Source organism: Akebia trifoliata, chromosome 5 (genome assembly GCF_017979445.1).
Source record: "Akebia trifoliata isolate Shusen 1 chromosome 5, ASM1797944v1, whole genome shotgun sequence".
In the NCBI taxonomy this organism is placed as follows: Eukaryota; Viridiplantae; Streptophyta; class Magnoliopsida; order Ranunculales; family Lardizabalaceae; genus Akebia; species Akebia trifoliata.
The window spans coordinates 28,181,663-28,197,267 of NC_141379.1; the positions used below are offsets into that span (position 1 = coordinate 28,181,663).

Below are 15,605 nucleotides of genomic sequence, written 5' to 3' on the forward strand. Positions count from 1 at the left end.
TTAACTGTTGTTTTGAAAAGCGGATGGGAGACGTTTCGCGCAACAGCGTTTTAACGCAGTCATGTGAAATGACATTTATACCCTTTCAAATTTTTAGAAATTCTATCGTCTGTTTGCGATTATATTGACTTCGTTCATCGACTGCACCTTTACCCTTCGATTTCACAGCAGCGGCGACTAATCTCATTGACGACCACCACCACCACCGCACCGATTTAACCTATTGATGACAACAACGACGATGTTAGCTTCGTTCAAGCGAAACCCATCGAAGACGACAGTAAACCCTAAGGCTTGAAAATACCTCTCTCAGTCGATCATCCTTATCAACCTCTCTCTCTCTCTCATCGATTTCGACAGCAGCGATGACCCACTTCGACGACGACGACCATTTTTTCGATCGAAACCCATCGATGACGACAACGTTGTCTTCGTTAAATCGAAACCTATCAACAATTAATTAACAACAATGACTACCTCAATAACCAAATCACAATGTGCTGGTGCTCTTCTCCTTCTCAAACAAACCCTCCATTGAACCCCCTCTCAATCTCTCCAAGCAAAAAATCCATTATTTCCTCACTTTCCAACCTCAATTTCTACATTTCTTGAACAAACCCATTTCGAATTTTCGTCATTTGGATCGATTATCAAACCATCACCATCACTTTTTCTGCTCTTCTTCTGATGCAACCATTAATTAACTCTTAGCTGAAGTTGAGAGGGAAAAGCTAAGAGAAAGAGAGGAAAAGAAAAGGGTTGGTGTAGAAATCATTGATGATGAAGATAAAGAGGATTACTTGGGTGTAGGACTGTTGATCGAGAAATTAGACAAGGAGAAATTGAAAAATATTGGAGATCTCAATATGATTAAAGAACCTACAGATTCAGAAAGTACTTTAGATCTGAATCTTACTTCTAACACCATGGGAATTTGGGATTCCTTTCTAAATTGGCTCTGAAGGTAAATCTATCTCTCCATTTCATCATCATTTTGGTCCTTTTTTCTTTAATTTCGATTTTAGATTTCAATGTAAAATTTATATAATCTGTATTTCGATTTAGTATTTGAATCCTTAGTTGAGAATTTGTAAATAATTCAGAATTTTTTTTATATAGCTGAAGAATCCATTTGACACAGATAAATCTTGAATGAAACTGTACTTTAAATTATTTGGGTTTGCCTATAATTGAATTGGAATCTTGGATTTAATTCCAGTTCCAGCTTATTCACTCAAATAACCAAAAAAGAAGAAAAACAAAGTGATAGTTGTTAGGTTCCCTTGTTTTGGACCATAATGGAATGATGAACTATGTATTGCTATAATGCCACTGGGCACCAATTCTTGGACTATAATTTAGACTGTTTGGTGGATTTGGTTTAGATTTTTGAAATAATCTAAAGGTTTTATTACCATTTTCTAGGTTTTTTGGTTGGATAAGACTCAAGTTTTATACAATAAATTTTGGAATGACATATCAAAAGCTTATCCTCATATTGAACCAAATATTAGTTATAAGAATGGGGTTATGTGACGATGGTTCTTGGTAAGGATTGTTTTTTTTTAAAAGGGGGTGGGTAGAGGATTTTAAGGTAATCTCATATATGTGCTTCTTTTGCACCATATGTCCTTTTAGGCTTTCTTCTTTAATTTGTTAAGGTATATGTCATGGGTGTTTTTTTTTTTTTTTGGTAAGACATATATATAATTTAAATATAAAATCAATTTATGGGCTTAGGGGTCGGCATATCTTGGAAGGAGTTCTTATTGAAGATGTGTGTTGTGGATGTTAGCTTAAAGTCCCTCATATTTAGTTTATTTGGCACTACATCATTTCTATTGGGTGCTTCTCATTTCCATCTAAGATTTTTAAGAAGTGTTTTTTTGTTATTTTGAGACAATTTTTGGGCTTATATTAATCTTGCTAAGATCTAGGTTTTTAGAGTTGCTTATGGGGTGGATGCAAGGTGCTAGCTGCTAACCTATTGCTTGCTTTCTTCTTATCTTGGTATTCCCTTTTGGGTGAGTTATCTATCCAAAAAACTAGAGAGAATGATAATGGATTTTTTGTGGAATAGTCAGGACGACTCTTTTGGATACCATCTTGTTCGGGGGATAAGAAATCTCGAAGTCATGATCTCATCCCTTTTTGGGGAAATTTCTTAAGAGGTTTAGGAGGAACCTAGTAGCCTTTGGAGGAGTGCAATTCTATAAAACTTTTAGCAAGCCTCGTCTTGAGGCACGCTTTGTGGCATAAGCCACCTTTAATAACACTGGTTAGGATGGGCACCTCCACTATTTATTTCGATCTCAACAAAATTATTTGTCTCAAAGTGGATTTGGGCAATATTGTTAGGTTGTAGGAAGACATTTGGAATGCGAGGTTACCCTTAAGAGGTGCTTCCAACTATTTTCTGCCTTTCTAATAAGAAATGTTCTTCAGTTTAGTGTTACTTGATGGAAAAAAAATTATTCTCTTGATTTTGACCTTTATCCATTGAACCTTGCTTTTGAAAGAAGAAAATTGTTGTATTGTGATATATATATCCATGTTATGTGGATGTGTTATATATATATGATGTAATGTAGATGTTGAATTGTGTATTATGCAGGTATTTTGTTTATCAGGAAAATTCATATATCCATTTTTAAGATGAGATGCTGTCGAAATTTCTATAGAATTATAAATATTTTAAAATTAATAAATTTTTTTTTAATTTTTGATATAATTTTATTATTTATATATATATATATATATATCTAGTGTAATTATATATTTATAGGGGTATTTTGATAATTTTTAATGTATTCTGGGTGCACCATCAACCTTAAGGGTATTCTGGTCATTTTACCGTAATACAGCAAATTCTTGAAGCTGTATCAAACAGTAATTATCAGATTCTGGTTAACAATACAGCACTTTTACAAAGCTCTATCAAACAAGCTTTTCAATGTTTCAGCTTCTGACAGTAGATTCTGACAGCAGAAGCTGACAGCAGATTCAGGAAGTTGAATCAATCAGCACCTAAGTTATCTGGTCAGGTTGAGTTAAAAAATCATTATATTTTTAATATCTTTCTCTTTTGGGTCATATCTATGGGATTCTTTGATTTGAGTTGGAGAAATGATCACACTCTTTGATGTAAACCATGTGTGAAAGAGAAATAGTAAAGATAACATAGTCGCACTAAACACAAGGATTTATGTGGTTCGACAATATGCCTATGTCCACTGAATAAAACAAGACCAATCACTATTTTTTCATAGTTTTAGTGTGTGTTTGGTAACACTTCTGAAGTCTAAATAGAGGTGGTCCACCTTTAAAATTCAGATTTTAGAAGCATTACTGTTGTTTGTTTCATTTCAGATTTCAGCCTTAAGAACCAAAATTCAGAACTTTTAATTAAGTAATGGGGGGATGCTGGATGAAACTTCTGAATTCTGAATTATTATTTTTTCCTAAAATACCCTCCTCAAAATACTGAATTCTATCACTTATCTTTTATTTATACAAACCTTAAAACCCTTATTTTTAATTTTTCTATTTTTTCTTTCTCTTTTACCTCTTCTTCCTCTACAACTGTGCTGTCAAGGTCTCTCCACTTTTTCTTTTAATTAGGTAGTTCACATCTCAATCCACTTTTCCTCTTGATTTTGTTTGTTAAATTTATAGGTAGTTCACATCACTTTACGTGATTAGATTGCAATTGAACTAGAAAATGCATAATTATTTATTGTTTAAGTATTACCTTGTTAGAATATAATTTTTCAGTATGAAATCAATTTGAAAACAATACTTTTGGGGTCTTTGATTTATTAGAAATTGAAATAAAATGTGTGGATGGTTTCATTATACATAACATGTTATGTTTTTCGGTAAACAATTTATTAAAATTACAAAAGGGTAATCTTGTCAAAATGATCATTATATTTTAAAATTCTGTTTGTAACCAGAAGTTTTTAAAAATGATAAATAAACAACTTTTCCAGAACAAGACTTCAGATTTCAGATTTCAAAAAATAAAAATTAGAATTCAAACTTCAGAAGTATGACCAAACATACCCTTACAGTTTTAGAGATCTTTATTTATAAAATTGGGAGTTACTAAAACATTATAAATTTCTCCCAAATAAAAAATCCCCCAAAATAGAAAATCTTTAAGAAAATATTACACAATACCCCTGGTAGGGGCTCTGCACCCCGAAACTCTGTGTAACATAACATAATACAAAACATTTACACAACACCATGCCTATGATAAGGGACATCACACATGCAGTTGGGCGTAGAGAGTTCTTGTCAAATGCCAACCCTAACAAAGAAGGAATGACAACAATGAAGTGTTGAGGTATCTCAATGGCACATCACTTATGCTTGGAAGTGCAAAACTTATGTTGAAAGGGTACTCAAATGCAAACATGGTGAGACGGTAATGACATTGCCTTCCTCCTTTCTTTGTTTTAAAATCTTTTTTTTCGTGCATCTCTAACTTTCTTTACTAGCTAGATTAAAACAATTGCAATGTTAATTTTTATTTGCTCTTAGTAAGATAAGTTAACTTTTATTTATCTCAAAAGCCTTTCTTACTAATTGGGATACATTCCTTATTCAATCCATTCCATGGGGTTTTTGTTTTTTCTTTTAAATATAAAAAAGATGATATCTTACTAAACGGTTTACTATATATGTTACGTGAAGTTTGTCGCCACTAGAAGTAGAAGATGAGCAAGATGATATCTCAACTAATGATTTATGAGAAAAATAGTAGATTATAAAAAAGAATGATTAATTCAACGAGATTCTTGATTGGATCAGGAATTCAATTTTTGATTATAAATATATATATAAATAAAAAATCTTCCAATGTTATATTGTCAAATTCTCGACCCTTATTAGCAATCTCCTGTTTAACTCTTGAAAAATTCTCAAATTTTTTTTTTTCAATGAAAGTATTATTCTCTAGATTATGTGACAAATGTCCCTTTTATGTTAAAAAATAATAATAACATGTTCTTCTACATTTATTTGAGCTTACACCTTAATTTTTCAAATTAATGATTTGTCCATTGATTTTAGTCTTCTTTTAAAAATCAACCAAAATCAATGGAACAATAACCTCAATGTCCTCATTATCACCACCATCATTATTATTGTCACGCCCCAATATCCAACACGAATCCCAAGGAATCCTATGTTAGATCTCAAGGAATGATCTATTAACCATCCCATGATAATATATAATAATAAAATAATAAATCCTGATAAACAATTATAAAGCAGTGAAAATATATAAATAATACCAAAAGTTAACAAAGTGCGAAAACTAATAACAATCAACTTATGATCCAAAATCCTCAAGTCTCAAAATAAGAATTGTACTAATTGAAACAAGAGATAACTATATGACAATACTGAATATAAATTGACACACAATGTTTTAACACAATAGTTTTAATCTGAAGCATAAAATAAACAACTACTAAGACTCGAAAACCACTCAAATTGACGAGGTGGTTGTTCAGCCTCGGGTGCCTCCTCATAAATCTCATCTTCAATAAATGTCTCATCACAACTGTAAAATTTGAAAGGTGAATGGTAGGGTAAGTAACAGGAGTTATCCAGTAGGAAATTTACCGCTCTAACAACTAGTTACAACATGCAACGCATAATCATTCTAAAGTTTAAATCATGCAAGTTTTTTATATAATATAGCATTTGAAAAAGACTAATTGAAAGAAATATAATAAGTATCGATCTATCGATCAAATCATTTAATAAAGTAATCATCTTATCATACTTTTAGAGTAAAATTTTCATCTATCGACATACAATAAGGAGATACATAATACATACATGACGGTATAATTGATAAGAGTGTTAAGGAACACGTTGATATAACTGTCTCGAGTATGGTAAATCGATATTCCAATACTTAACCTCTGGTGTGGAATCCAACCATTCTTATCTGATTTTGTGATCGATTTAGCATACCACGGTTGGGTGGCCATTTATCTGACTCAAACTGACCATTGACCAAGAACCCAATACTAAGTTCAACTAATGACAAGATCGATTGTTTGATGACTACAAACTCTTAGTGACCACTAACTAGTCTAGAAGAAACTCATCACTTCTAAACCTATCAAGAGGTAATACATGTGAACCTCATACTATCTTTATACTATACAAAGACTACCTTTACACACAAATGTTTCCCAAGAAAAAAAAAAGGAAAAATTCTCAAATCTCACAAGTTATACTAGTCTCTAATATATCTTATACTACCCCAGATAATAGAATATCAAGTGTTATCCTAGATTGACCCGCCGTTTTCAAAAGTATGGAAATACACAATGTGCATTCTTTCTAGGTTTTCTACGACCACAAAATATGGTTGTGCCCACTAGTGACATCTATCGATCAATCAATCTATCCGTCAAGCATATCTCACGTGGTCGTGGGAACATGAGATATCCATCAATCTATCTATCTTTCATGCACCGTGTGCGTAACCACTACATAAGTCTAGTGGCATTATTATATCAATCAATCGAGAACTTAAGTTCTTTCTATCCATTCATCAATCCATTGATAAAATATCTATTTTCCTACGTATCTATCAAAGTATATTTTTTTTTCTAGAAAGTGTTTATAATTCTAAGGCATCAATTAATTCCATGCGATGGTCTTGGTTGAGTAGAAAAAACTCGAAAAATACGATAAAATCATAAATAATAAAAATTGTAAAAATTTAGTTAAGTGGGAACATGAGATATCCATCAATCTATCTATCTTTCATGCACCATGTGACATAACCACTACATAAGTCTAAAGGCACTATCATATCAATCAATCGAGAACTTAAGTTATTTCTATCCATTTATCAATCCATCGATAAAATATCTATTTTCCTACGTATCTATCAAAGTATATTTTTTTCTAGAAAGTGTTTGTAATTCTAAGGTATCAACTAATTCCATGCGATGGTCTTGGTTGAGTAGAAAAGACTCGAAAAACACGATAAAATCATAAATAATAAAAATTATGAAAAACTTTGAAAATTTAGTTAAGTGTTGGAAAAAATAATTTTTCAAAATTCTTTAAATGTAGAATAGGTTTTTAAAAATGAGAGTCTTAAGCAAATGTATTGACATCATATAATTTTTGTAACTTATTTCAAAGTAACATAAAAGATAACGGGATTTGAAAATTTGACAAAAATGCTATAAATTATGTTTTGTTCTTGGAACCAAAATTTAAAATTTGATAAGTAGAGATTTGGATTTTTAAACTATTATCATTGTTTCCAAATAGGGAATAATCCCTTAATTTCATTAACGGACTTAAAGCCCGAGAGTTGTTGGGACGATAGGTCAGGCGACCGAGGTCGATCGATTGAATTTTTCTTGGGTTGACCAAACATGAGAGGAGTGCATTCTGTAATCCTTCGTGAGATAATGGTTTGGTCAACCGATTGTAACAATTTTTTCGTCTTCTTCTCTAATTTCACCCCAATTCACCAACAATCCTTTTCAAATTTTTTCTCAATTGTTCATGATCATAAAACTAATAAATCTATTATTTTTCTAACTTTTAACATAAGATTTACAAATTAAAAACAAGATCAATGATTAAAATCATTTACCTAGATTGAAATCCAAATCTAGTTTTTGGATGTAAAATGATTTATACTAAAAATTTAGCAACTAAAGGGTAGAAGGGAAGAGTTCCTACTTGTTTAGCGTCTTCTACAATGTAATGACTCTAAGATCAACTCTCGATATCCCTCTTTGTTTACTTTTGCTTTTCCTTTTCGATGAAATTACAATCTCCTTGAATTCCACACAAAGCCCTTGATCAGAGGAAACTTTTCTTCTTTTTTGTCGAGTGTTGAATCTCACTCTACAGTCCTCAAATCGATTTTTTTATCTTTAGGGAGGCTAAGGTTAGAATTTGTCTTTGGAGAAGAGAATGAAAAACCTTTGAATTTCTAAAAAGTTTAGTATTTATAGTGACTTAAGGACGAAAAGGTCATTTTTGAATTTATTTTATTTTTTATTTAAAAAGTTTATATCTCGAATTTCGATTGTTACAAACTTATAGTTTATTTTGGATAATTTTTCAATATGAACCTAATGGTGTGCTCGAATTTTTAAGAATCGTTTTTTAAGAAAAAATTTATTCTAAATGCCCAAACTTAACCATTAATAAAAATCCATCGAAATACATAATGGATCTCTATGACATTACAATTATCATCACCATTAACATCACCAGTTTCATCATCACCATCATTATTAACATCACTATCTTATGGTCGAATTTCGATTTTCAAATTTTTGAAATGAAACGAATAATATACATATGAAGCATATGCCGCACCTTTTCCATTTATCGAATTTTTGGCCGAATTTTAGATCAGATTTTTACAATCCAAAATTGAAAAGAACTCGAATTTTTGTCGTATTCCGAATTGCTTATAAGGTTCTCGACACAGAATCCATTTGATAGCTCCGATATTGTTATTCACATCAGTATACATATCATGTTCGTGTCATGTTGAGATAAGGGTATTATGAAAATTTACCAAACGCAAATCCAACCCATTTAATAATTGTGTCAAAAACTTAAACCCAAACCCAACCCATTTATAAATAGATATACCTGACCTAACCCATATCTAACCTATTTAATAAAATTCTAATCTTTTTTGGAAAAAATAAGATCCATTTCTACCACTAAAAATAAAATATCATTACTAAAAATAAGGTAACACAATCACAAACTAAGTTCAATGGTGAAAAAATAACCTTCTTGTGAAAATAAAAATCCAAAGTTCGTAGAATTTTGTCCTTTACAATCAGACTTCAAATCATATATTTTGAATGCCAAAAGGTGATGTGGTCAAAAAAAAATTTCTTACTAACTTAGTAAGGAAAGTGTTTATCAATATCTTTATTATTATCCCTTCAAAAAAAATTATTATTACTATAATCATTGGTTAATCAAAGTATATTTCATTATCACATAAGACATCATAGCCTAAGAGTCATTTTTCCAATGTTAGGAATCAAATACTACATTACCTCTAGATTTTAATAAAAAAATGGAGTAAAAAAATGTAAATATAAATAAATAACTCATTAAGGAAAGTGTTTTTTCTTTTTCAAATTAAAACTTAAGAATTTATTAATTTAAAAATATCTTAAAACACCAATGATATTTTATTATAAAATTTGATGAAAAACAATATGTATTATGAAAAAGTTCTAAAAACTTCTTTAAAAAAAAATTGAATAATTTAAAATTTTCTTAAATAATTATTGATATATTTTAGATTACTAACAGAATAACTAAACATATATAAATGGAGAAGGCAGATTGACACCCATAATCCAACCCGACCTATTTAATGATGTTAGATAGATTGACACTATCTATTATGACCCAAAGTTAGACTTGATCCAAAATCACTAATTTTGTATCATTTTCAAATCGTGTTGAGATTGCCATGCCACCCCTAAGTGGTGTACAATTCATCCCATTGAATTTATAAGAGAGATTTTTGTCAGATTAATTCTAAATTATTTTAAAATTTTAAAAACTAAAAATGATGAGATAGAATGGTCTACTATTATCAAGAAAACAGCGGGAATTTTTCTTAAAATTCAAACTTCTTCCTCTTTTCATACATCCGTCATAAATCTACTAATCCTAATTAAGATTAATAAAATATTAAATGCTTATCTTTTAGGCAACCCCATCATGAAAAGATTCCTCGTAACTCAAACGTCTTTTCCTCTGTTGAACAAAATCTACTAATCCAAATTAATATTAATAAAGTATTAATAACTTTTAACTTTCATGCAAGCCATCATGAAAAGATCCACAGAAAACCTGTGAATAAAATCGACTAATCCAAATTAAGATTAATAAAATATTAATGGCTTAGCTTTAAAGCAACCCGTCCTGAAAAGATCCAGAAAATCTGTTGCCACCGTATCCGAGTAAATTATACAAGCTTCCCTCTCTCCAGTGCCTCGTAACTAACAGCGAACAAAGATAAATTTTGCATATTATAGCATTTGCAAACATTCCATAAATATTTTTGGCAAAATTCTCCCTCCCAACTACAGGAAAGGAAGAAAATGTTTTACCATCCCTAAGAGTTCAAGCAAAGATAAAGATTTCACATGTTTTTTCATTGCGTACACAGGAATTTCTTGAAAATAATATCTTAAATGCCAACAAGAAAGCAAAGTAGGTCTGTGTTTTTTATGAGGTTATTGTTGGGTACATGACCCATGTTGACCACCATGTCAAATTTCCAACATGATCACAACAGGCAGAAGCTTTGAATCCAAATTAAACTAACTTTATAACATAAAATGTGCAAACAGCATGATCTGAAAACTCTATAAGTAATTATTTAAAGAGTAATCAAGTCCAGCTTTCTTTTGATCTTTATTTTAAACAAAGATCTGTTTTTTCTCCTTTACCAATAGAACTAGTAAGTAATCCGCAATAAAAACACCCAATTAGACACGATGACGCATCATCAACACCAAACACCACACACTGACATAAACCTGATCAAGCAGGAGCAAACCCCACTACCCCCATCTCCCTCTCTCTACCTACGTTATTTTACCATTTCGGTTAAGCCTTGTTGTCAATGGTCATGGGCTCTGCCTCCTTGATTGTTGCTTTCTGCAGATTTTGATCAAAAGAAAACAACAAAAAGACCATGTGAGAGGTTTGTACAACACAATTAGACAACAACAACGATGCCAAATCTAAATATCTAACCAAATAAGATTAGCAACTCAAATTACCTTTGCCTCTAATTGTTCTAACATGCTCATCTTGGCAAATATATTACCATAGAACTTGGCATCCTTCTTGTTGTATTCCTTGATCTTCTCCTTTAACACCTTGTACTCCAGCTTCACATCCCTGAATGAATCCACTCACCATGGTAAACCCAATAGCATTAGCATCAGAGAAAGCACACAACAAGTAAAGATGAAATATAAAAATTCCATGCCACCGTATTAGTATTTTCATCCATCCATTCAGTATGTACAATATTATTAATCAAATCAATGCACATTACTATGCATTACCATGAGTCCATGATTAGTCAAAGCCAATTTGATGACATGAAGCCTGCCTCAGAACTCGTACAGTATATCCCACAAAAGAATCACACTTTTCAAAACAATATAGAAACAAAGCTTCTATTGGCACTCTAACTTTTACTTATTACACTCCTTTTTAAAAACTAATTATTTATCACCCCCCTAATTGAAGATTAAAACACAACATTCAAACATTACAACATTACAAGACTTTGGTCCAATTTACTACTTCAAATATTTAAAAAAATAATAACACATTCAAACAACAACTTCAACAGTTGTTTACCATCAGGATTTAGGCTCATATAAAATCTTAAATCTAAAAAATAGATATCTAACCAAAAAAATGGTGTTTCTATTGGCACCCAACTTTTACTTATTCTAAGCCATTTGACTTTTTTATTTTATTGTACTTGGGTCATAATAAGTAAAAGTTGGGGGGCCAATAACCATCCCGGGGATGGTTGAGTGGTAGACTTGGGTATCATTAGGTTTGCTCCCTAGTTAATCTCAAGTTCGAATCCCACCCACTATATTCCTGTAGTGGCCACGCATTGACTTGGACCAAGCAGGCACCAAGAGTTCAGGTCTCAGGCAACAAGCATGTACAAGTCTATACCAAAACATTTAAACACAAAACTTGACAACAAGATGTACCTGTTATCGGGATCAATTTCAAGAGCCTTCTTTATATCTATCTCAGCAAGATCCAAATCAGCCAGCTGTATATGTGCTTGAGCTCGCCTGTAAAGTGCTTTCACATTACTGCCCTCAATCTCTAATACCTGGGGCACATCCATAGCATTCCACATGTCAACATAATCATCAAATACAACCAATAAACCGTGTGAAAGGCACTTCACAAGGAATTACAAGGAAATGGATTCAAACTCAATGACCTTTGTGCATAGCTTCTCCGCTTGTTTGTAGTCCTTAAGTTTCAGCTTGCAAGCTGCATTGTTGAGGTTGCAAGCTACCTTTAATGCCTTAGCCTGTTTCTTCTCTTCTTCACTGAAGTTAGAATCGTACTCAATGAACTTTGCAGCCTGAGTTCCAGGAGAGATTTATCAGATTTGTCTTGATGTATAAGCCTACTAACAACCACATTAAAGCCTAGACAAGGGGAAAAGACTCAAAACTCCACAAACGGATTTTTCACCTTTTCATATCTCTTGGATGCCTTGGCATATTTTCCAGCTTTAAACCATGCATTTCCTTCCTCCTTTTTCTTCCCAGCAGCTTCAATTTTTTCCGGTGTGTTCATATCCCATGACTCTTTCTCCTGAATGGGTAAAATACAGAAGGTTTGTATTTATATTCCTTCACCATCCTCAACCAAATGAAGCAAACTAACCATGGAAAAATAAAGCAGAGACACAATTGCCCACTACTGACCTTGACAAAGGAGACTAGCTCAACCTCATAGACCACAGTTGAATTTGGTGGCACAATAGTCAATTCTTGCTGCGATTCAGCTGAACCAAAAGCATACTCGGGTGCAATAGTTACCAATGCAACCTCGCCCTTCTTCATAGTCAACACAGCTTTATCAAGCCCATCGATAACTTGATCTGTTTGCAAGTTACAATTAGTACCTACATCATACTCCCCCCCACCAAAAACAAAAAACAAAACAAAACAAAAAACACGGCAATCCCAAGAAAATATAGTTACCTTCATCTGTCTTGAACTCAAATGGCTCCTCATCATCATGACCCTTCTTCAAAAATATTGTTCCATCATGTAGCTTCCCAATTAGTTTCACTGGCAATAAATATAAATAAATATGTTAAGACACCACATTCCTCCCTTCTTCAACTCCTAGATAATAAAATGAAGCATAAATAACTACTTGGACAGTCGGTCAATTTACCTTTAGCCACCGTTCCATCATTTGGGCGCTCATAGCCTTCTCCTTCCTTGAGTATCTTCTTTAGAACCTTCTTGTCATCAGTTACCTCTGTCACAGTCTTCCATGAGACCAACTCAACAGTTATGTGAAGTGTGGCATTGGGTGGGATGGAACCTTCGTCAGCAGAAGCTGGCCTACCCTTCTCCCCAAATCCATCTGTAACCATGCAACAGAGGTAAATAACCCAAAACCAAAGTCATAGCTAATGATGTCGACAGATTAAATGGAATCAAACCTACATTGTGGCTTCACTGTTAGGATGACTTTTTCTCCCTTTTTCATCATTTTTACAGCTTTTGACAGTGCGGGGCAGAAATGTCCTAGATGAAACGAAACACTCTCAATCAGAATTGTTCATACAAACAATTAGAGAAATTGCATTAGGCGAGAGATTGGGTATTAAAAACAAACCATCTCTGACTGTGAACTCCACTCCTTCAGATTTTGAAACCAAGGTTCCATTTTCAAGACAAGCTTCATACTTAACTGCATTGACAAAGGAAACAAATGCAAAAGTTCAGTCAGTCCAATTCATCTCACTAAATTGAATATAAAAGTAACGAGTTCGTAGAATATTCATACCAAACACTTCATCTGGGTCTTTTGGGTTCTCCCATTTCTCTCCTTCAGTAAGGATCTTCTTGAAAATTCCCCCATCCTTGCATATGTCCTTGACACTAGACCAGGACAGCAGCTCAACGTCAAACTGAAGAGTAGCATTGGGAGGAATAGTTGGAGGAGAACCACTTTCACCATAGGCCAGTTCAGGGGGGATAGTAAATAAGGCATTCTCACCCTTTTTCATTGTCTTGATCCCCTGATCCCATCCCTTGATCACTTGTCCTGTTATAACGAGAATGAATATCACCAAAACAAAAATAAACATCTCACCTACCATTTATCAGAAGGTATCACCAGAAACAGAAGTATCATGAAAACTATGCTCGAAACTCAAAACAGAATCAATGCTAAGAAACCAACAACTTCTACAGTAAATTTATGAAACTACCAAAACCATGGTTTCAAATCTCAAACGAAACAGACTCATCTTAACCTCAGCGGCCTAGAAGATTAACATGTACTATAACTTGACCACCTCGATAACTCCAAGATTTTGGAAAACTCAACCAAATTGACCGCTATAAATAAATTGCGGTGTTCTATTTCATTTAAGGTTGTTCGATCTTATTTAAGAATCTGGCCATTTATGCTTTATGTGACATGAGATTTTACCTATGGGTGAGTGACAAATTCCAGTTTGGAAGGGTTTGACATATCTAGGATGGATTATCCCAGCCAACTCAGTCTCTGTTGGCACGGACCCAGAAAATCAAGTTTAAGAGCCATGCGATACTACTCCCTATTTCTTCCATTAGATATTGATCTAGCTAAGTATATTTTTTCTAGGAATCAAACGGTTCTGATTTGTAAGTAATGTCAAATCACTGTTTTTCGAACCTGAGATTACATCTCAGACTTGTTCCCCAAAATGTCCTACAAGGTAGAAGATAATGAAAACCCATACTACATATGTAACAGAAACACAAGAAAATACCCAGAAAGCATCTTCAAGATTAGTTCAACATTAGTTCACACTAACAATAAGACATCAAACCAAATAAATACATTCAAGAGAGTCCAGTCCGGGATTCTAATTGGCACAAAAGAGGTATTATTCCATGTGTGAATTTAAATCTCTTAAACAGAGACAGAAGAGGCCAATCTGGATAGAACCCAACATGGGTTTTGGAGATCAAAAGTCTATCAGTTCAAAATCATGAAATTAACTATCCAAATAATATACGTCAATGGCTAGTCGATCAAATACAGCATAAACAAGAAATCAAATCCCATTCAAGAATAATTATTACACGTCATCAAGATCAGAAAAAAGATTTAAAAAACAACCCCGAAATGAAACCCTTAAAACAAAAAGATCAAAAAAAAAAACCCACAAAAGATGATTAAAATTAAAAAAAAAAATTCTACCTCGACCAAGCTCGAACTTAAATGGGGTGTCCCTATCTCGACTTGAATCGAACTGAGTCCCATCAAGTAGCGTTCCAGTATAATGGACTGCAAATCCAACATCATCCCATCAAAACTCATCAACAAAAACACATAAAAAAATAAATAAAAAAATAAAAAACTGGAAGAAAAAAATCCCAAAAAAATACCTTCGACTTCATCGCCAATTTCAGGAGTGCTCCAACCTTCACCTTCTTTGATAAGTTTTTTCTTCAAACCCTGATTCCCGATCTCCTTTTCTTCTCCAACTTTGAAGACTGGACTCTCATCAGGGAGATCTAAGTCCTCGTTCATCTCCTCTGCTGATGGGATATCGAAATCTTCATCCATGGTTTCAGAGAAATACTGAAATTAATACGAAATCGAAGAAACTTCTTCTCTTCTCAGCTAGAAATGAGAGCGAGAAAGAGCGAGAGATGAAACAATGGTTGATGTTTGTGGTCGCAAACGAAGAAACAATTTCCCAGGTTGAAGGTGCGAGTAGAGAGGCGAAAGGGATTTATGAAAGGTGAGATGGTCTT

At 33.0% G+C, this 15,605-nt stretch overlaps 1 protein-coding gene across 1 annotated transcript; it reads right to left on the reverse strand.

Moving 5' to 3' along the window:
* Positions 1-10,405: 10,405 nt before the first annotated feature.
* LOC147401948 (peptidyl-prolyl cis-trans isomerase FKBP62-like) lies at positions 10,406-15,605 on the reverse strand. Its single transcript, XM_086443437.1, has 13 exons — positions 15,234-15,605; positions 15,046-15,132; positions 13,639-13,899; positions 13,468-13,542; positions 13,296-13,376; positions 13,018-13,212; positions 12,819-12,908; positions 12,540-12,715; positions 12,304-12,426; positions 12,044-12,190; positions 11,802-11,929; positions 10,839-10,959; positions 10,406-10,713 (listed from the first exon to the last, which is right to left on the reverse strand). Exons 1-13 carry the CDS (start codon positions 15,412-15,414, stop codon positions 10,663-10,665), a joined length of 1,716 nt encoding a protein of 571 aa, XP_086299563.1. The 5' UTR covers positions 15,415-15,605; the 3' UTR covers positions 10,406-10,662.